Genomic DNA, 21,493 nt, shown 5'->3' with positions numbered 1-21,493 from the left:
GTGATTTTTTGAACACGACAGTGTAAGATGTTCTATTACCGGGTGCCAAAGGGGATTCCAAAGACTATCAACTGTGGCTGGCAGGAATTCCTCAAGCAACTGGTAGTCTGTGAAAGACGCCTGGACCACGGCAAGGTGCCGGGGTCTCCAAGCGCTTGTAGGACGCGAGCCTGCACCCGCCTCCCCACTCCCGTCCCCGGGCCGAGTGGCGCGCAGGCGCTGGCGAGCAGGAGCCTCCGCCGGCCGACCATAGAGCTTCCAGACCTCCAGGGTTCCTAGAGAGCTTCCGGAAGTGCCTCGAGACAAGATGCGCCTTGGTCGATGTTGTGCCTCAGCGGGTCTGGAAGTTAGGGACTGCCGGGCTCTGGTCCCGCTGCAGCTTTCTCGCGGTTTTCTCCCCGCCCTTCCTCCGGGTCCGTCCGTCCTCTGCAGCCCGCCTTCCCCACCCCGGCCGCGCCTGCAGCTCGCGGTGAGTAACGGTTCGGGCTCTGGGCGGAGGAGGGGAGCGCTTTGTGGCCAGACTAGGCCGCCGCTGGGAACGGGCCTGAGGGTCTGGAGAGGGGCCCGGACGCGGGGGGCGCCCCGGGCTTCAGGGGAGTCGGGGGCTGGTCCCCCAGTGGGCGCAGGCCTAGGCCGCGGCCCCAGACTCTGTGCCAGGGACCCTCTTCTGGGGGTTCGCTTTCTTCACCCCGCTCCTCTTTCTGTGATGTTGATCTGTCCAAAAATGGGAAGCTGCCCCCACGGTATCTTTTATCCAGCCGTTTCCACCATCTGAATTGGTTTTACTTAGCAATTTTGCATTTCCTTCACAATAAGATTTTCTTCTCTTTTCTTTTCTTTTTAGCGGCAATATTTTGCTTTTGAGAGCCATAATTATCCTTGGAAACTTATTTTTGCTGTTACTCTGCTCTTTGTAGTGTATTCAGAAAATGGTGGTGTGTTGACTGGATAATTGTATAAAACACCCATTTTTCACAACTTTGGGGTAATATGGAATCCAGCCTTACTCGAAACACTTACCCCGTTTATTAAGGGTCACTAAAGTACATGCCCCGGGAACTCTTCTGGAGGAGCCCCACTTCCAAAACGCAGGTCACTCACGAGTCATTCTGTCAGGCAACAGAAAGACTGCCACTACCACCTCCGAAAACAATCCAGACTTTTGTTGTTTGGTTAGTTCAGTTAACTATATTTATGCAGAAATCATTGTTTTAACAAATGCATAAGCATTTTGAATTCGTGCTGTGGTTGAATGTGAAATGTGGTCGATATTAAAACCAGCTTTGGCAGTTTGAGATAACTCTAAAGGATAGTTTTTGCTTCACTTATTTTTTCTTGATCTTTAAAGCCTAAAAATATCTTTATTGTTTTGTTTTATTTTCGGTTCCCAAACATCCCAAAGTAGACTTAATTAGTCTGAAGGAAAAAGACATTCCTTCTCACCTCTTAAAAAAATAATGCTTTAAAATCTGAGTTGTGGGGCCCCTGGATGGCTCAGTGGATTAAACCTCGGACTCCTTTTTTTTTTTTTTTTTTTTAAGATTTTATTTATTTATTTGAGCAGGGAGCGCAATGGGTACTGGATCCCAGAACCCTGGGGTCATGACCTGAGCTGAAGGCAGACGCTTAACGGACTGAGACTCCCAGGTGTCCCAAGCCTCGGACTCTTGATTTGGGCTCAGGTCATGATCTCAGGGACCTGAGGTGGAGCCCCATGATCGAGCTCAGCAGGGAGTCTGCTTAAGATTCTCTCCCTCTGCCCTCACTCCCTCCTTTCTCTCTCTCTCTGACATAACTAAATCTTGCCCCCCAAAATGCTGACAAAATAATGTTTAAAAAATAATAATGAAATAAAAATCTTTTTTAAAGAGATTTATTGATTTGTAAAGATTTTATTTATTTATTTGAGAGAGTGTGTGTGCAAGTGCATACAAGTGGGGGGGAGGGGCAGAGGGAGAGAGGAAAGCAGAAGGGAGCCCCATGTATGTGGGGCTCCATCCCAGGATCTTGGGATCATGACCTGAGCTGAAGGCAGATGCTTAACTGACTGGGCCACCCAGGCGCCCCTATTTATTTACTTCAGAGAGAGAGAGAGCGCGCACACGATTGCTCAGGGAGGAGGGGCAGAGAGAGAATCTCAAGCAGACTCCAGTCTGAGTGCTAAGCCCTCCCCAGGCTCGATCTCACCACCCTGAGATCAAGACCTGAGCCAAAACCAAGAGTCCCACACTTAACTTACTGAGCCACCCAGGTGCCCCTTGATCAGGTTGGTTTTTTTGTTTGTTTTTTTTTTTTAAGATTTTATTTATTTATTTGAGAGAGAGTGAGAGCAAGCAGGAGGGGGGCGGGTAGGGGCAGAGGGTGAAGGAGAAGCAGCTTCCTGCTGGGCAGGGAGCCCTATGCGGGGCTCGATCCCAGCAGCTTGGGATCATGACCTAAGCCGAAGGCAGATGCCCAACCAACTGGGCCATGCAGGTGCCCCTTGACCAGGTATTCTTAAAAGAGGGCGTAAGAGGCAGTCCTTACCCATAAAGTACTTAACCAATTTAATGCAGATGTATATACGTGAAACTGAGGGGAAGGTAAATAATAGACTAATCTTGTAGTCCATATCTTTGTACATGATTAGTTATAGGTTGTAATTGTCAAAAACTTGATTGGAGAGGGAAGGGACTAAAAAGTGGAAAATTAGCTACTAAAAAGAATAAACAGGGTGGGAATGGACAAGACTTGTTGGCTGATTTGGTATAAATTATGAACAAACCTGGTAATTAGATGACTTCTATTGGTTTCGCTGTCGAAGCTTTATTTAGTATCATTTAATATGATGTTAATTATTTAATATCTTAAACAATGTAAAGTTCTTGAATGGTGCACACTTAACATTAAAGTATTTTGTAGCTAGTGTTGATAAGGATTGATTATAAGATGGAAGATGGCCAGTTGTTCAATAAAGATGAACCTTGGCTTTAAGGAAATTCGTAAGACAGCATGGTGAAACTATGACTATGCAGTATCACATTCTAAACAATTAGAGCTTAGAGTTAATGTCCCATGGTAATGACCTTTTAAGTTTTTAAACCATAAGTAGCTACTTTAAACACTTTAAAAATTTTATTAAATTTTAATTGACTTTGAAAAATTAATTAACAAATTAAAACCATGTATATTAATCCTGGCTGTTCAAAACAAAATTGATTACTCCTTGTCTCCAACTCTCCACAAAATCTCAATCTTTTGCCCAGATTCACTCTTCCCTCAACTCTCACTAGTCCAGGAATTTCACCATTTCTCTGTAAAATCTTCATCCATGAATTAAAAGTCTTTGATGTTAAACACTGTATTTAACCCTCTTATTCCTTTGTTCTTCTTATCTGTAGTTAACTCCTGAAACTATTGTTCCCAGCCTTGTGTAATTTTATTTTATTTTATTTTTTTATTTATTTGACAGAGGGAGAGAACACAAGCAGGGGGAGCAGCAGGCAGAAGAAGAGGGAGAAGCAGGCTCCCCGCAGAGCAGGGAGCCCATTGTGGGGGTTGATCCCAGGACTGTGGGATCATGACCCGAGCCAAGGGCAGACACTAAACCAACTGAGCCCCCCAGGCACCTCCCAGCCTGGTCTAATTTTAAATATAATTTTCAAATTTTCTTCCTTTTCTCTCCACACTCTAAGTAAGGGTTTGTTTTTGTTGTTTAAGTTTCTATTTATTTTTTTAATAATCTCTACACCCAACATGGGGCTCAAACTAACAATCCCGAGATCAGAAGTCTCATGCTCTTCCCACTGAGCCAGCCAGACACCCCTCTAAGTAAGGGTTTGTAATGCTCCTGGAGTTCTTGGATGGGTGTCAGGTCTGTGAACTCCACTGAAATTGATTGTAAACTTTTGTGCCTATGGACTTTTTTCTAGGGAGAAATTCTGTGTTTTCATTTGATTGCAGAAACCCTATCCCACCCACCCCCCCCACCTCCAGGAAAAAGGCACTCCTGAAAGAGGCACTGCTTTGAAGACTCACGTCAGGAAGTTTCTATACGTGATCTGATTTTCCTTCTAAGGGCCTGTCTCTCCTCTTTCTTTATCCTGTATTTGGACCATGAAAAAAATATCTTGGTAGGGATGCCTTGGTGGCTCAGTTGGTTTTGGTGTCTGCCTTTGGCTCAGTTCATAATCTCAGGGTCCTGGGATCAAGTCCTACATCACGCTCCTTGCTCAGCAGGGAGCCTACCTACTTCTCCCTCTGCCTGCCACTCCCCCTGTTTGTGCACACTCTCTCTCTCTGACAAATAAATAAAATCTTAAAAAAAAAAAAAATGACTTGGTAGGAATGAGCACCTTAATCTGCTTGGGGCATTGGAGTACAGAGTGGGGGTGATAAAGAAGACCTCATGAAAAAGGTAAGCCAGACTTAAGGTAGAGTTGAATGGTCTCAACTAGACCAGGATTTATCAACCTTGGCATTGACAAGGAGCCAGATCATCCTTTGTTGGGCAGATCTATGTTATGCATTGTAAGATGTTCAATAGCATCTCTGGCTTCTACCCACTAGGTACTAGTAGCATCCCTTCCCTTCAGTTCTAACAACCAAAAATGTTTTCACACATTGCCAAATATCCCTGGGAGAAAGGAGCAAAATTGTCCCCGGTTGAGAACCACTGAGCTAGAGTAAAGAGCTCTGTAGCAGAATGGAGGTTTAAGAAAGCCACGTTTAAGAAGAGCTATATGAAGATGAGCTTATAGCAGATAAAGGTAGGCAGGTTTACATACCACAAAGGGCGTTGCATATCGTGCTGAAGAGTTGGGATCCCCCTGAAAGATTTTAAAGTGATGAGTTGTGTTACATATTAAAACAGTCTCTCTAGCAGAGTATTAATTTCATAGGGTAACATACTATAACAAAATATCACAAGCTGGGTGGCTTAACACAGCAGAAATCAATTTTCTCATAGTTATGGAGGCCAAAAGTCCAAAGTCAAGGTGTTGACAGGGCTAGCTCTGCTAGCTTCTGGTTGTTACTGACCTTCCTTGGCTTGCAGCTGCATAACTCCTGATCAATGCCTCTATAGTCACATAGCTCTCTTCTGTGTCTGTCTTCACATGGCCCTCTCTTTGTATGTCTTAGTCTCTGTGTCTCTTCTCCTTTTTTTTTTTTTTAAAGATTTTATTTATTTATTTGACAGAGATAGAGACAGCCAGCGAGAGAGGGAACACAAGCAGGGGGAGTGGGAGAGGAAGAAGCAGGCTCATAGCAGAGGAGCCTGATGTGGGGCTCGATCCCACAACGCCGGGATCACGCCCTGAGCCGAAGGCAGACGCTTAACCGCTGTGCCACCCAGGCGCCCCTGTGTCTCTTCTCTTCTTAAAAGTACACCAGTCATACTCTAGAAAGGCCTACTCTACTCCAGTGTAACCTCGTCTTAACTTGATTACATCTGCAAGGACCCTACTTCTGAATAAGGTCACATTCAAAGGTATCAGAGGTTAGGACCTCAACCTATCTTTTGGGAGGACACAGTTCAACCATAAAATATACAGATCTATACTCATGGGGAACGTACAATTAAGTTAGGAAGTCAGAACTTCTTTGCAACTAATAATACATAACTACAGGAAAAGTAACATTAAAGTAATAAACTTTAAAAAGTTATAAATCTTTTGTTCTGTGAATATGGTGAATGAGAGAATACATTTTCTAATTTTGTAATAGCATTATATTTCTAAAATAAAAATCACTTAATATCACAAATAAAGTGATAAACATTTATGCAACAGAGGTATAGAGTAAGAGAACAGTCACTTCCAATTGGAGTCATCAAGAAAGGATTTTACTTAATTTTTTTTTTTTTTAAGATTTTATTCATTTATTTGACAGAGATAGAGACAGCCAGCGAGAGAGGGGACACAAGCAGGGGGAGTGGGAGAGGAAGAAGCAGGCTCATAGCGGAGGAGCCCGATGTGGGGCTCGATCCCACAATGCCGGATCACGCCCTGAGCCGAAGGCAGACGCTTAACTGCTGTGCCACCCAGGCGCCCCTACTTAATTTTTTTTTTAAGTAAGCTCTATGCCCAATGTGGTGCTTGAACTCAGGACCTTGACTTCAAGTGTCATGTGCTCTTCTGAGTGAGCCAGCTAGGCACCCCAAGAAAGGATTTTAAAGGAGAAAACATGTTATTTTGTCCTTTAAGAATAGGTAGTTTGGGCACTAATGAAAGCAATCAGAGAAGACTTAAATAAATGGAGAGACAGACTGTGTTTATAGAATGGAAATTAAAAATGTCAACGAGCTGTAGATTCAGCAGAAATCCTGTTCCAGGGTTTCTTTTTGTAGGAATCTGTATCAAAAGTCAGTGGAATTAGAAAAGTCAAAACAGAGGCACCTGGGTGGTTTAGTTGGTTAAGTGTCTGCCTTCGGCTCCAGTTATCATCCCAGGGTCCTGGGATCGAGCCCTGCATCAGGCTCCCTGCTCAGTGCCGAGCCTGCTTCTCACTCTCCCTCTGCCTGCTGCTCCCCCCGCTTGTGCTCTCTCTCTCTGTCAAATAAATAAATAATCTTAAAAAATTGTTTTTAATTAAAAATTTAAAAAAAAAAAATCAAGGGACGCCTGGGTGACTCAGTCGTTAAGCGTCTGCCTTCGGCTCAGGGCGTGATCCCGGAGTTCTGGGATCAAGCCCCACATCAGGCTCTTCCGCTGGGAGCCTGCTTCTTCCTCTCCCACTCCCCCTGCTTGTGTTCCCTCTCTCGCTGGCTGTCTCTCTCTGTCAGATAAATAAATAAAATCTTTAAAAAATAATAATAAAAATTAAAAATAGTCAAAATTTTGAAAATATATAGTAAAGTTGCAGGACTCTTAGTACTTGATTTCAAGATTTTGAAAGCCACAATAATCAAGACAGTGTTGTTTTGGTGAAAGGATAAAGGTACAGGTCAATGGAACAGAATAGAGATTCCAGAAATAGACTGACACATATGTGGTCAATTGATTTTTGACAGAGATGGGCAAAGATAATTCAAGGGGTAAAGAGTAATCTTTTCTGGGGTGCCTTGGTGGCTCAGCCGTTAAGCGTCTGCCTTTGGCTCAGGTCATGAGGTCCTGGGTTCAAGCCCTGCCTTGGCTCCCTGCTCAGCGGGAAGCCTGCTTCTTCCTCTCCCACTCCCCTTGCTTGTGTTCCCTCTCTCTCTGTCTCTGTCAAATAAATAAATAAAATCTTAAAAAAAAAAAAGAGTAATCTTTTCTGCAAATGGTGCTGGAACAATTTGGTATCTGTGTGCAAAAAAATGAACCCCTGTCCCAAACTCTATGCAAAAATTAACTCAAAATTTGGGGTGACCATGGATTAAGCAAAGGTTTCTTAGATATGACACCAAAAGCACAATCCCTAAAAGAGAAAAATTGACAAATTCAACTTCAAAAAAGTTACGAATTTCTGTTCTTTGAAAGGCACTGTTAAAAGTAGGAAGAGGAGGGGCGCCTGGGTGGCACAGCGGTTAAGCGTCTGCCTTCGGCTCAGGCTGTGATCCTGGCGTTCTGGGATCGAGCCCCACATCAGGCTCTTCCGCTGTGAACCTGCTTCTTCCTCTCCCTGCTTGTGTTCCCTCTTTCTCTGGCTGTCTCTATCTCTGTCAAATAAATAAATAAAATCTTTAAAAAAAAAAAAGTATGAGGAGGAGAAAATATTTGCAAATCATATGTCTTATAAAGGCCTTGTCTCCAGAAGGTGTAAGGAATCCTCAAAACTCAAAGTAGAGCTTAATTTTGAAAACAGGCAAAAGTTTTGAGCAGATACTTCACCAAAGAAGATCTGCAGATGGCAAATAAGCATGTGAAAGGATGCTCAACATTATTGGCCAGAAGGAAAATGCAAATTAAAACCATAGTGAGATACCAGAGAGTGGTTTCATTTTTAAATGAAAACAAATAAATAATTAAAAAAAAAACCCATAGTGAGATGGCATTACACACTCAGATATCTAAAATTAAAAATAATATCAAATGCTTGTCAGGAAATGGAGCAACAGCAATTCTCACATATTGCTAGTGGAATACAAAGTGTTACAGCCACTTTAGAAAACAGTTTTGTAGTTTCTTATAAAGTTATACATATAGCTACCATATGGCCCAGCAATTTTACTTTTAGATATTTATCCAGGTAAAACGAAAACATGTTCACACAAAAACTCGTATGCATATGTTCATAGTGGCTTTGCTTGTACCCCTCAAAAACTGAAAACGACTTGAGATATATCTCAACTGAGAATGGATAAACTTACATCCATATAAATATCACTCAGCCCTCAGAAAGGACGAGTACCCAACATTTGCATCAACATGCATGGAACTGGAGGAGATAATGCTAAGTGACATAAGTCAAGCAGAGAAAGACAATTATCACATGGTGTCACTTATTCGTGGAACATAAGGAATAGCAGGGAGGACATTGGGAGAAGGAAGGGAAAAATGAAGGGGGGAAATCATAGGGGGAGACAACCATGAGAGACTATGGACTCCAGGGGAACAACCTAAGGGTTTTAGAGGTGAGGGGGGCAGGGGGATGGGCTAGCACGGTGATGGGTATCACGGAGGGCACGTATTGCATGGAGCACTGGGTGTTACACGGAAACAATGAATCATGGAACACTACATCAGAAACTAATGATGTACTCTATGGTGACTAACATAATTTAAAAAACCATACATCCACATAAGGAATAAACTAATACATGCAACAGAATTGATGACCTCACATGTATTATGCTAAGTGAAAGATGCCATACTCAAAAGACTACCTACGGTATGATTTTATTTATAAAAGACTGTGGAAGGCCATTAGTGTGTGGGACTAGACTTTTGGGTTGCAGGTGTGGTTAGGGCATTTAGGTTCCTTGGAGAGGCAGGACCAGTGCTCCAAAGAGAGTTGTAGAGGGAGATAAGGTCCACAGTAGAAGTGGTTAGCCTTGAGAGAGGAGGGAGGATGGAGAGCACAGTAGGATAATGTCTTAGGTGGAGAAGAGCCTGTGGTATTAGGAAAGTTCTGGACAATACCTTGAGCTAGATTATATAGAAATTAGTCTCCTGTTGAGTGTGAGGGATAGGTTGAGAGCTGAAGTGCGTAGAAACAGTATAGCTGGTGTAGCAGATGCTGAAACAGTTAAATCAGCATCACTGAGCGCCAGCTAAAGTTTAATGCAGAACTTCAGTTAGACCCAGTCTGCATGGTTTCCTGACTTTGTTTGCTGTATTCCACATCCCCGTGGAGAGGAAGCAGAAGGAAAGGAATTTCCCCAGATGGGTGTTTGGCGTGGCAGAAAGCTAAGGAGGTAAGGAATTACTTCTGGGATGGTGGAGAGGATCACTTAAATGACTGGCCCATGAGGTACATGCTGTGGTAAGGAGCTTGTTAAGATGTCTTAGTAACTTACTGTGACCTTTGACTTGCTTTAATATTGTTTGACAGTTTCTCTATCCCAAGAATTGCCCTTACTGAAGAGCTCCTTGGAAAGTTCTTCTCTTAAGAAGAGTAGTAGAAACGAGCCTCCTGAGCTTTTCCAGCCCTAAATGGCAGCAGAATCAAGAAAGTCGTTAGCGCCATCCCCACCTGACCAAGCTCCTGAGGAGGACCTTGTAATCGTCAAGGTAGAGGAAGATCATGGCTGGGACCAGGAATCTAGTCTGCATGAAAATAACCCTCCCGGCCAAGAGCTGTTCCGCCTGCGCTTCAGGAAGTTATGCTACCAGGAGACATTAGGACCCCGAGAAGCTCTGATCCAGCTCCGCGCACTCTGCCATCAGTGGCTGAGGCCGGATTTGAACACCAAGGAGCAGATCTTGGAGTTGCTAGTGCTAGAGCAGTTCTTGACCATCCTGCCTGAGGAGCTCCAGACTCTGGTGAAGGAACATCAGCTAGAGAACGGAGAGGAGGTGGTGACCCTATTGGAGGATTTGGAAAGGCAGATTGACATATTAGGACGGCCAGTAAGTAGAAGGAGGTGTGCGTGCTGTGACTGGGAGGTCTGGAAGCGGGCTGAGGGGGACGTTAGCTCCGTAGCAGGAGAATAAATGCTGGGCGTCCGTTTCTGTTGTAGGAGGAATGAACATAGCTCTAGTGAAGTGTGGCTTGTATTTGTAGAGTTCTTTTGATTTTTGTGAAGGCTCTGTGTACATTTTTTATCCTCATAACATCCTCACAACTTTTATTATTCCTGTTTCCCAGATGGGCAGCTGATACATAGAGAGCTTAAGTTACTTGAATTACTCTGGGCACTCATAACTAAACGTAGATCTGAGACCAGACCTCAGGTTTCCTCAGTGTTACCAAAAGTTTTTTCTACCGAATAGCACTGCTTTAAGTTTCTGTTTTCATTCTTCCCTTGCCTTGTGAGTGCAAAATGGCAGGAGGGGCAGCAGCAGAAATGATGACTTTCTGTGCTAATGAACATGTTCGTGTTCTCACTGCCCTTAGGAAGTAGGTGAAATTCTTCTTCTTCCTTTTAACAAGCACATATCCCTATAGATGTGCCCTTGGTCCTCTTAATATTGTTCACTTCCTTTCATGAAAGAATCTCTTGTAATGCAGCTGTCCCTTTGTTTTCAGGTCCCAGCCCGTGCACATGGACACGGGCTCTGGGAGGAGGTGGTGCATTCAGAGTCTGCGCCAGAGCTTCCAAATAGTGCGCTCCGACCTGTGGCAGCCCAGCCCAAGTCTCCACTGCCGCGAGGGCCGCAGGAGAGAGGTGAGGGCCGGGTTCCATGGAGGAGGAGGAGGAAGGAGTAGAAAAGAAAGAAAGTGCCCGTTGAGTTCCCGGAGAACCAGGAAGTAGAATTTTGTTTACGGTTCAGTCCTAAGATCTGGCTTTGAATGTTTATCTCAGCTTCTAATACAGACTATCAGTCCCATTGGTAAATTCATGAGCAAATTAAAGAATTCAGGGATTTTTTTTTTTTTTTAAGATTTTTTATTTATGTATTTGACAGAGAGACAGCGAGAGAGGGAACACAAGTGGGGGGAGTGGGAGAGGGAGCCCGATGAGGGGCTCAATCCCAGGACCCTGGGATCATGACCTGAGCTGAAGGCAGACGCTTAACGACTGAGCCACCCAGGCACCCCAAGAATTCAGGGATTTTTGTATCTTCATACATTTCTGTCATCCCAGTGTTGGCACAACATAGGCGTTGATGAGGGTTTGCTGGCATCATCACGCCACTTTCTTTGTAACTATTTCAGTATGTAATTCCTCACGCAAGAACATTTCCTTGGATAGCCACAATAAATGCATCACAATTAGGAAATGTAATGCTGATACAGTACTAATCTGGTCCACACTTGGTATTTCTGTTTTGCCAGTTGTCCCAGTAATTCTTTCAGAGTCCAGTCTAAGATTACCCTTTGCAGTCAGTTGTCATGTGTCTTCAGACTCCTGTAATTTGGAATAGTTCCTCAGCCTTTCTTTGCCTTTCATCACCTTGACATTTTTGATGAGTACGGGTTGGTTATTTTATAGAATGGCTGCAATTTGGGTTTGTGTGATGTTTCCTTATGTGTAAACTGCAGTTGTGCATGTGTGGCAGGAACACCCCAGAAGTGCTGTTGCCTCCTTCTCTGCCGTACCACAGGAATTTGTGCTGTTACTGGTGTTGGTATCTTTGATGACTTAGTTAAGGTTATTCTTGCTAGGTTAGGGGCGCCTGGGTGGCTCATTCGTTAAGCGTCTGCCTCCTGGGATTGAACCCCACATTGGGCTCCTCTGCTGGGAGCCTGCTTCTTCCTCGCTCACTCCCCCTGCTTGTGTTCCCTTTCTGGCTGGCTGTCTCTCTCTCTGTCAAATAAATAAATAAATTCTAAAAAAAAAAAAAAAAAAAAAAATTATTCTTGCTAGGTTAATCACTGTAAGGTTACTATTTCCCCCCTTAAAATTAATAAGTAATTTGTGGAGAGATACTCTTGAGTGTGTTTAAATTCTGGTCCTCATCAAGCTTTTGTTGCTAAAACACTAGTTTTAATATTCGTTGATGCTTCTTGACTGACTCAGTGATTACTAAGACTTACAAAATGATGATTTTCTAACTGTGCCATGCCCTCTACATTTATTTGTTATAACAGAGAGTGTTCCCTCCTCCCCATCTTATTTTATTTTATTAATTTGTTAGTATGGACTCGTAGGTCTTATTTTATTCCAGAAATAAAATATCTGTATCTATCCTTATTTTGTTACCATCTTTATTTTGATGCTTAAATTGTCTCAGATTTGGTCAGAGGAGGCTCCCTTCAGTCTGGCTCCTCCGTCCTTTTGACATTTCCCCATCAGTTTTTGAGAACTTTTTACCTTCTTGCCTTCAAGATGTTCTAGTCTCATCTCATACTTGTTCTGCATTTCTTGTTTTTTTCATTTATGTGGTTTATAGGAGTTTGTTCCATATAAATGGATTTTTAATATTTCTAAAGAACCATAGAAACAGTTTCAGTTAGTAATATGATTCTTGTCTAAGGTACTGAAGTGTGTTGTCCAAGACACAGTAGTCTGTTAATTTTGGTATTTCAATGTCTGATGTCTGTAGGGAGCAGATAGCAGCAGTCATGGGAGACATTTCAGAAAGGTAATAGAGTTAATAGAGATAAATTTGTTCTCATATTCCATTTGCCAAGAGCTCAGGACCAAAGGAAACACCGTACAGAAGCGCAGAGGTAGAATGTAGCTTTGGTTAGAATGTAGCTTTGGTGGGAGAGAAGAAATTATAAAGCAGTTCCTGTTGGGAAACCAGTACTTGCACATGTAACTTCAGCCTGAGTGGGACATCGAAGTGCAGATGTCTTGTGGGCAGCCATAGGTGTAGACCTAGAGTCCAAGATATTAGCATTTTATTTTGTATTTTTTATTCTTTAAAGATTTTTTTAAAGTTTATCGAAGCAACCTCTGTACCCAACGTAGGGTTTGAGCTCACGGCCCTGAGATCAAGAGCTGCGTGCTCCACCGACTGAGCCAGCCGGGGGTCCCTCAGCATTTTATGTGCAAATTCTCTGACATGCATATATTCGGAAATACAAGCATCTTTGGATTGGGTTAGTGCTGGCTGCTGCAGCTGTGGGACAGGGCTGGTCTCACACAGCTCCTTTCTCCTCTCTCAGCCATCTCTACTTCTCAGAGTCCTACCCCTTCACAGAAAGGAAGTCCTGGAGACCAGGAGATGGCAGCAGCACTGCTCACAGCAGGGTTCCAGGTGAGTTGTACTGCTTCTCACTGAAGCCCCCTAGCTCTGCGTGGCAGCGTGGGTGGCATCTGCCTTATGCCTGGACTCTTTGTAGCAGTACTGACCAAGAATTTGCCCCAAATTCTTTTTGCATGATTCTTGATTTTCCCCCAATAAATCTCATGCATTTCCCTCTTCCCAACTTCTTTAGATCCCTTTACACAGTATGTTCCCATCTCTCGATCCTCTCCAACCCTGGCGGATCTCTGACACTCTGGGTTTGAGCTATGGAACAGTCCCGGTCCCACATGGGGATTTTGTTTTGTTTCAGACTTTGGAGAAGATCGAAGACATGGCTGTATCCCTGATTCGAGAGGAGTGGCTTCTTGATCCATCACAGAAGGATCCCAGTAGAGATAATAAGCCAGAGAATTACAGAAACATGTTCTCCCTGGGTAAGGAGAACTCTGGTTATTGTTATCAGTTAAGGTGGTTTGTTTATTTGTTATGTGATGGTAGCTGTGGGCTTTCTGAAAGACACTGTTGAGTTTAAACTCAGGAACTAACAGAGAGAAACAGTGCTATAAAATGGACTTCAGTTCTCCAATCCAGGACTTACCTTGGGTACTGTTCTGTATGCAGTTGGAGTCATTTCTTCTGCTCCCAGTCCCATGGAATCTCTACCTAGATGTCACCCTGTTAGACCTGTTGTGCTCCGCCCTTTCAGTGACTGCGGCTTTTTTTCCGTTTTTGTCCCATTAGGTCCTTCAGCAGTTCATATTCCTTCTCACTCCCCTGCGTCTCATCAGGTGATCCCTTCCCTACTTCAGTGCCCTACCAGCATCCCTCTCTGTTATGGCACTTCTTCCCCATTTGGCCTGTGTACTTCTGCTTGACCCTGCTTTCATCTCCCTTTATAGTATGACAACATTTGGAGACAGATGGAAGCTTTGTGTTTACTGCTAGCTTTCCATGTATATTTCCCTTATGTTCAGTTCCTTTTTAACATAGAGAATAGAAAGTGACATTGGCTTGATGTTTCTCACATTTTAATTTCAGGTGGTGAGACCAGGAATGAGAACAGGGAATTATCCTCGAAACAGGTAATATCTACTGGAATCCAACCACATGGAGAGACAGCTGCCAAATGCAACGGGGATGTTATCGGGGGTCTTGAGCATGGAGAAACCCGAGATCTTCTGGGCAGATTAGAGAGGCAGCGGGGAAATCCCACCCAGGAGAGACGACATAAATGTGATGAATGTGGGAAGAGCTTTGCTCAGAGCTCAGGCCTTGTTCGCCACTGGAGAATCCACACTGGGGAGAAACCCTATCAATGTAACGTGTGTGGTAAAGCCTTCAGTTACAGGTCAGCCCTTCTTTCCCATCAGGATATCCACAACAAAGTAAAACGCTATCACTGTAAGGAGTGTGGTAAAGCCTTCAGTCAAAACACAGGCCTGATCCTGCACCAGAGAATCCATACTGGGGAGAAGCCGTATCAGTGCAATCAGTGTGGGAAGGCTTTCAGTCAGAGTGCGGGCCTTATTCTGCACCAGAGAATCCACAGTGGGGAGAGACCCTATGAATGTAATGAGTGTGGGAAAGCTTTCAGTCATAGCTCTCACCTCATTGGACATCAGAGAATCCACACTGGGGAGAAGCCCTATGAGTGTGATGAGTGTGGGAAAACCTTCAGGCGGAGCTCACATCTTATTGGCCATCAGAGAAGCCACACTGGGGAGAAACCCTACAAATGCAATGAGTGTGGGAGGGCCTTCAGTCAGAAGTCAGGCCTTATTGAACATCAGAGAATCCACACTGGAGAAAGACCCTATAAATGTAAAGAATGTGGGAAAGCTTTCAATGGGAACACTGGCCTCATACAACATCTGAGAATTCACACAGGGGAGAAGCCCTATCAATGTAATGAGTGTGGGAAAGCCTTTATTCAGAGGTCAAGTCTCATTCGGCATCAGAGAATCCACAGTGGAGAAAAATCTGAATCCATAGGAGTTTAGGAAAAAACCACAATCATAGTTTGGGCATTATTCAACATTAGAGAAACCAGATGCTGGTGAGAGGTCTTTCAGTGTAGTAAAAAGAAAGTTTGTCGTCGTTGCAACCTCACTAGGGTCAGAATCGGTAGTGGTGGCAGAGTTAGAATAGCTCTTCAGTAGTTTGGGCCAGTGCCTTGATGCAGGTGGGTTAGCTTGACTGTCTGGGGATGTGTCTGGTGGAATGGAGCTCCCGATGGCCTAATGTATCCTTTAGAAACAAAATAGCATTAGAGCAAGTCGCTTGTCATGGAGGCACTTAATTTTGTGTTTTGGGTGAGTAGCTGTAGGTTTGAGAGAGGCTACTCCTCCTAGTTCCTCTGCTTCTTCCCATCTCCTGTGATCCCCTGCCCCCATTTATTCCCCTGAGGGTGCACTTGTGCTCCAAATCTGATCTGAGAAGCTACTTTAGAGTTCGAAGCAGCCTCTGTGTGAGACTTACTTTGTATTTAGCTTTCTAAGAACCTAGTTCTAGGGAAATTTTTACAGACACTTAATGTATTTATGCTTAAGTGTGCGTTTTGTTTTATTCTAATGTTCCTGATAGTCAGTGGAAAACCATATTCCCATGCAAACTCAGAATGCTATATTTTTAACAGCACTCCAGCATTTTTCTTCATATATCACCTTCACTGACTCCACTGAGTCATTGAGCATCCATACGTATCCTTCACCACCCCCAGCCCCAGTACCTGTGTCAGCAAAGGAAGTGATGGTTGTGGGAATGAAGCAGAGAAAGAGGTGAGTGGAGACTCAGCCTGGCTGCTCTTGAGCTGGGGTGGTTGTACCTTTTGGTGACTTCTGGCTCCTTTTCACTTTCCCACTGTACATTGTGACACACAACGGTGGTAACACTATCCCAGTTACAACATTGCGTGAGAGAAAGGGTGACAGAGGTGCTTGAAGAAGACCTAAAAACCCTTACAGAGAATGTACACTCAACCCTCCCGGCCTGTTACAGTCCTGCCCTCTCAGGTTCCTACCAGTCTGCACAAACCTCCGACCAGATGGTCTGTCACTCTTGTCATTTCCCTGGTCCCACCTCGTTAGATGGCCTTAGTACCTCACCCTTCATTCTCCATCTGTTTCTTGCCATTAGCTTTCTGTGTCCACAGTGGTGATCTGTCAGATACTTCACCTCACAGCTCCGCATCCTTCTGAATTGTGGTGTACTCCATCTGTAACCCCGCGAGACACAGTATGAACTCATCGTTGCCGGGTCCTATCTTTCTTGGAGGCTTTCAGCAAACCAAGGGTTACTGTATAAAGTGATGAGGCTGGTTTAAGTAACACACCAGCATCTACGCATCCAAACATTGTCCTTTAAATTCGGCACTTCTGGTTATTCTGGTCGTGCTACCGCTCCTCCAAATATTTGGAAGACTTGTACCCTTGAATACCATCTCGTTTTTGACCATTACCCACTTGTTCATCACATTTGGAATGGAGTTACTTTTGCCTTTTTTCCAAAATCAGCTTTCAAAATTGGAATTGATTCCGTTGACCCTATTCGGAAGAATAGGGTATACGCCAAGAGAAGTTACACGACCTCACACTGACTGTTCTAAAGAGGAACAACACTTATTGACACGTACTGATGTTTTTCAAAAGGTCATAAAATCTTTCATCATAAAGGTCTGCCTTTTGGATCATAAAATCCTTCTCTGTAAAATCCCTTCTCTGCCCCACTCTGGCCCACCCTGATCACTAACAACATTGAGGTTCTTACCGTTGTTTCATTGAGTCGTTGATACCCACCTATCGTTTGTCATCCTGGTTTCCTTGGTTAACTTTTTCAAAACAGTGCTTTCCATTATCCTTTGTTTTTTTACTCTCAATTTTGTTTCTTTTGGCCTATAGATTCCCTTGCACTTGAAGGGAATTCCATTCCTCATTCCCTTGTACTTGAAAGTTCAAGAAACCAGAAACAAATCTGGTTGTTTCTAGATCCTTGCTCTCTGCCTCAGTTGTGCCTTACCCTCTGTAAGATACCAGTTCTGCCTGAGGCCAGTGCTGCCTGTGTGCAGATACTATACAGGATGGGTACATCGTCAGAGGGAAAATGTGTGCACCCATACACGCAGTCCTCCCACGTAGTTCCGAGGAGCACTTGTCTTCTCTTCCGGTGAAAGCTCTCAGAGCAACATATTGAAATGACTGTAAGTATACCAGCTAACATCTCTCTACTCACAGTAATGTGTAGCCACGTTACTTAAATCTATAATTACTAAGCATCTGGCAGAAATTCAGAGAAAAGAAAATATACCCAGAAAGATGAGTGTGGTGCTGGGATGAATGAAGAAAGACCGTGACTTGCAAGAATATCACGGTTGGCTCAGCCCACATATAGAAATAGCCACATAGTGTAAGAAAGTAGAAAAGGCTTTTGTTTCTTTGGGGGGCACACGTAGAAGTCCGTTCTTGGTCTCCACGTCTCACTCTCTGCACTAGAGTGTTGTTGATCCATCTTTATGACCTTATCTTGAGCTCCTGACTGAGTGATGTGTGCTAAGTTCCTTTTTATCCTGCAGATTCTATTTTTATGCCCTTAATCTGAAATGAACTGTTCAGCAATACTCTCTTCTCCCATCACGATCTCATTTTAGGGCCCAGCATGGTATAGTGGTTCTTCAGTGACTCTGCTGCCATCCACCTTAGTCCTAGAAGACGTGTCTTAGGTGTCAAAGATCTCCACCATTGAGCAAGGTGGCAGCACTAGAATGTGGTAGATGATTCCCATACAGAGCAGTTAGCTTTACTCTTGGTCCTGAGACTCTAAATAGTAATAGCTGACATTTATTAAGCACTTACTGTGTGCCAAGCCCTATGCTAAGCAATTCTCACGGTTATAAATAGTATATCCTGCATTTTATAGATGGGGAAATAGGCTTAGAGGGGTGAGTGAGTTGACCAAGGTTATGGAGCTGGGAAGTGACAGAGCAGGGACTCTGCCTTACAGGGTCAGATTCTTGAGCCTGGGCTGCTGACCACTGTGCTAACCTTGTCTCTAATGAACACCCTGACCCTGGCCAGCCATCGGAGAATTCTGTATCCCTGGCTATAAGAGCTACTGGGGAAGAGAATGTACAGTATAGTATAGTACAGTTCCATTGCAAATATTGGAAAATTGGTTGAAAATATTATTTTGGTTGATACTTTTGATGCTTTTGTAGTACTAGAAAGCTAAATGGTACAAGTAAAACATGTTTAAAAGAGTAACTCGGAGGATAAAGCAATAATGTACAGATTCGAGTACATTTCTCTCTAAACTGCCCCAGGGAACTAGAATTGTGGAGGGAAATGAAATATCTGTGTGTGCCATGCCAGGCCAGGCATATGGTCTGTTGGGATGACAGTAAAATTTACCTACAGCATAAAATGTGGAAAACCTTCAACTTCACTGCCCATTTCCAACTGCCATTCTGTTTGCCTTCTATCATTCATAGTTTTTCAAATGTACCATCCGTCGCTCAACCCCATTTTCTCATTACTATACTCTTGAAACTTCTTACTGGCTTTTGTACTCAGTATTCCACTGAAGTGTCCTCTGGATAAATATCAATGCCTTTTTTACGTTTTTGTCCTTTTGATCTATATTTCACACTGTTGAGTTTACCCTGCAACTCAGGAATTCTCTTCTTTGGTTTGTGGGATCCTTTTTGGTCACTTTCCTCCCAGTTTCTAGCTTTTCTTTATTGGTCTTTTTCCTCCTCTCCATGGAAAATAACCCTCACATCTTGATTTTATCCAGTATTTTTTCTGTGTTCACTTCTATTTATGTCTTTTGATTCTTTACATTTACCTTCTGTATTTCAGTAACTTAATATTTCCCACCCTATGGGTCAGATACCTACACAACTTGGTATTTGAAAACACACCTCATCATGCTTGTCCCCCAGCTCCCATTTTCCTTTTAAATAGGTGTTATTGCTTAGCTTCTCTACCCTGAATAGACTCACTGGCCTTCATACTTCTTTTTTTTTTTTTTTTAAGTGGGCTCCACGCCCACCGTGGGGTTCAAACTCCCGACCCCAAGATCGAGCCCTGTGCTCTACTGACTGAGCCAGCCAGGTGCCCTGTCCTTCATATTTCTCATCCCCATCTTAGAGTTGTCTTTGTCTTTTTCTGCTCTCCACTGTACATTCCAGTTCTTAGTTTTCTCCATGAGGCTGGATCTTTTACATTTCTGCCATCCCCTTGTAGCCTACCGATCCGTATCCTCTGACACCCAGGTAATTGTAATTTCTTTCTAGTTTCCTTGCTTTCAAGATTGCCCTCCTGTAATGCTTCTGAGGGGATCCTCATCAGAATCCATTTTTAGTCCAGAACACTTAGCAGATAATTCTTATCAGAGCACTGGTGTTCCAAGTTCTCCCGTTATTTTGCCCTTGATGCTCAATCTGCCTCTGCCTCATCTCTGGCTATTCATCTTGACTCATCGTGTTCACACTGTTGTCTTACAAAGCCCTTGCCTCTGTGCCTTTCTCAAGCAGTGTCTTTTGTTTAGGTCACTTTTTGGCCCCAGCTCTTGTTCATCACTCCCTTCAGGCCTAGCTTCTTTGTATCTTCTGAGTGAGCTCTCCCTGACTTCACTTCACACTGAGACCTCCCTTGTTCTGTGCTGCCTCAGCACTTATCCTTTGAGTTTGTACTATGGTCCATGCACTTACTAATATGTTGCTTTATAATTATTTTCTGGCACTCTGTATTGTAGTTCACATTTGTATTTATTTCCAAAATTAAATTGTAAGCTCCTTGAGGGCAGGAATAATGACTTTTACATTTGTATCTTTGCACCCCCTAGTGCCTAGTACAGTGCTGAGCACACAGTAGGTGTTTAATAAACGCTTGTCGAATCATTGTGTGGATTATTTATGAAGTTATCTATAGAAATTTTTAAGCTGTTTTCAAGGTTATATGTCTCTTACCACTTTGTACACAGATCTGTTTCTGTAGTACATCTGTAACTGCCTGTTCCTCAGACTAAGACTAAAAAGTCCAACTTCGGGGGCACCTAGGGGACTCAGTTGATTAAGCATCTGACTTTGGCCCAGGTCATGATCTCAGCGTCCATGGGATCGAACCCTGCGTCCATTGCAGCATCCATTGCAGCATTGGGCTCTGTGCTTAGCAGGGAGTCTGCTTCTCCCTTTCACTCTCCTCCTGCCCCTCCCCCCACTTGCTCTCAGGCACTCTCTCCAATAAATAAAATTTTTTTTTTAAATAATCCCAACTTTAGGAGAATATATGAAAAAACTGAAATATGAAGCTGTCCATTTGTTTGGCCAAACTTATTTATTCAATATAAGGAAGAAAATAGGAATAAGAAACTAGAGATTACAGTGTTAACGTGATTGCAAAAGTGCTTGAGTATAGGCTTTTATATCTGAGGTTAAATAGGAATAAGGAACTAGAGATTACTGTGTTAAAGTTATTGCAAAGTGCTTGAGAATAGGCTTTTACATCTGAGGCTTTTATATCTGAGGTTATATCCAGTGGTTCTCAACTGGAGAAAACTAGCAACGTCTGGAGATATTTCTGGTTGTACCATCACTGGACAGCTGGGATACTACTGGCATCTAGCAGATAGAGGCTAGGGATGCTGTAAACGTCCTGCATGCCCAAACAGCCCCCACAACAAAAGAAATGATCTGGCTCTGTATGTTTAATAGTGCTATGAGAAACCCTACATATTTAAGGTATATAGGAGAAAGAAGAGAGATGAATACCAGCACTACAATTAGAAAAATTAACTATGGCAAGCTTTAAAAGAACCCTGTGTATATATTTTATGGTGTGTAAGATTAGAAAAGAAAAAGCCTTAAATGATGGGAGTTCACAGGAATATACATGTTGGGGTGATGGTAAATCATAAAATGGTTGATGATGACCTAAGGTTGCTTTCAGCGTCAGATCTGCCTCCCATTGTTCTATCAGGTAGGTGTTCTAGAACTACAAGTCCAGTGCCAGCTTTCCCCATCTTGGCTCATTACATAGAATCAAAGATAAAACTTTGGTAGGGGACCTCTAACTTACAAATGATATAGCTTTGGGGACAACACATAACCTTCAACAGTCCCTTTGGCAGCCCCTCTAGACAGTATTAACTATTCCAAGGAAGCCACAGGCCATTGTGTTAGAGTTTGCCAAGTAAAACACATGCCCACTTATATAGTTTTTAACAGACTGTTAATCTTACTTAGGAAGGCAAATATGGAGGAGAAAATGTGATTTCCTATAGTTTAAAAGGTCTTT

General features: G+C 43.3%; 1 protein-coding gene across 3 annotated transcripts in view; it reads left to right on the top strand.

Moving 5' to 3' along the window:
• ZKSCAN8 (zinc finger with KRAB and SCAN domains 8) overlaps positions 1-20,097 on the top strand; it is a 60,847-nt gene extending 40,750 nt beyond the window's left edge. The window contains exons 1-5 of one of the 3 annotated variants that reach the window (XM_057304969.1): positions 263-469; positions 10,591-10,729; positions 13,120-13,211; positions 13,513-13,636; positions 14,241-20,097. In XM_057304969.1, the coding sequence (XP_057160952.1) occupies positions 308-469; positions 10,591-10,729; positions 13,120-13,211; positions 13,513-13,636; positions 14,241-15,202 (1,479 nt within the window). In that variant the 5' untranslated portion in view covers positions 263-307 and the 3' untranslated portion in view covers positions 15,203-20,097. Of the gene's footprint in view, positions 1-262; positions 470-8,573; positions 9,972-10,590; positions 10,730-13,119; positions 13,212-13,512; positions 13,637-14,240 lie in introns of those variants that run through there. The other 2 variants (XM_057304968.1, XM_057304970.1) reach the window with 2 other exon arrangements.
• The last annotated feature ends 1,396 nt before the right edge of the window (positions 20,098-21,493 follow it).

Source organism: Ursus arctos, unplaced genomic scaffold (assembly GCF_023065955.2).
Source record: "Ursus arctos isolate Adak ecotype North America unplaced genomic scaffold, UrsArc2.0 scaffold_31, whole genome shotgun sequence".
NCBI classification, from domain to species: domain Eukaryota; kingdom Metazoa; phylum Chordata; class Mammalia; order Carnivora; family Ursidae; genus Ursus; species Ursus arctos.
The sequence above is the reverse complement of the archived record's forward strand: the minus strand, read 5'-3'. Positions and strand labels throughout refer to the sequence as shown.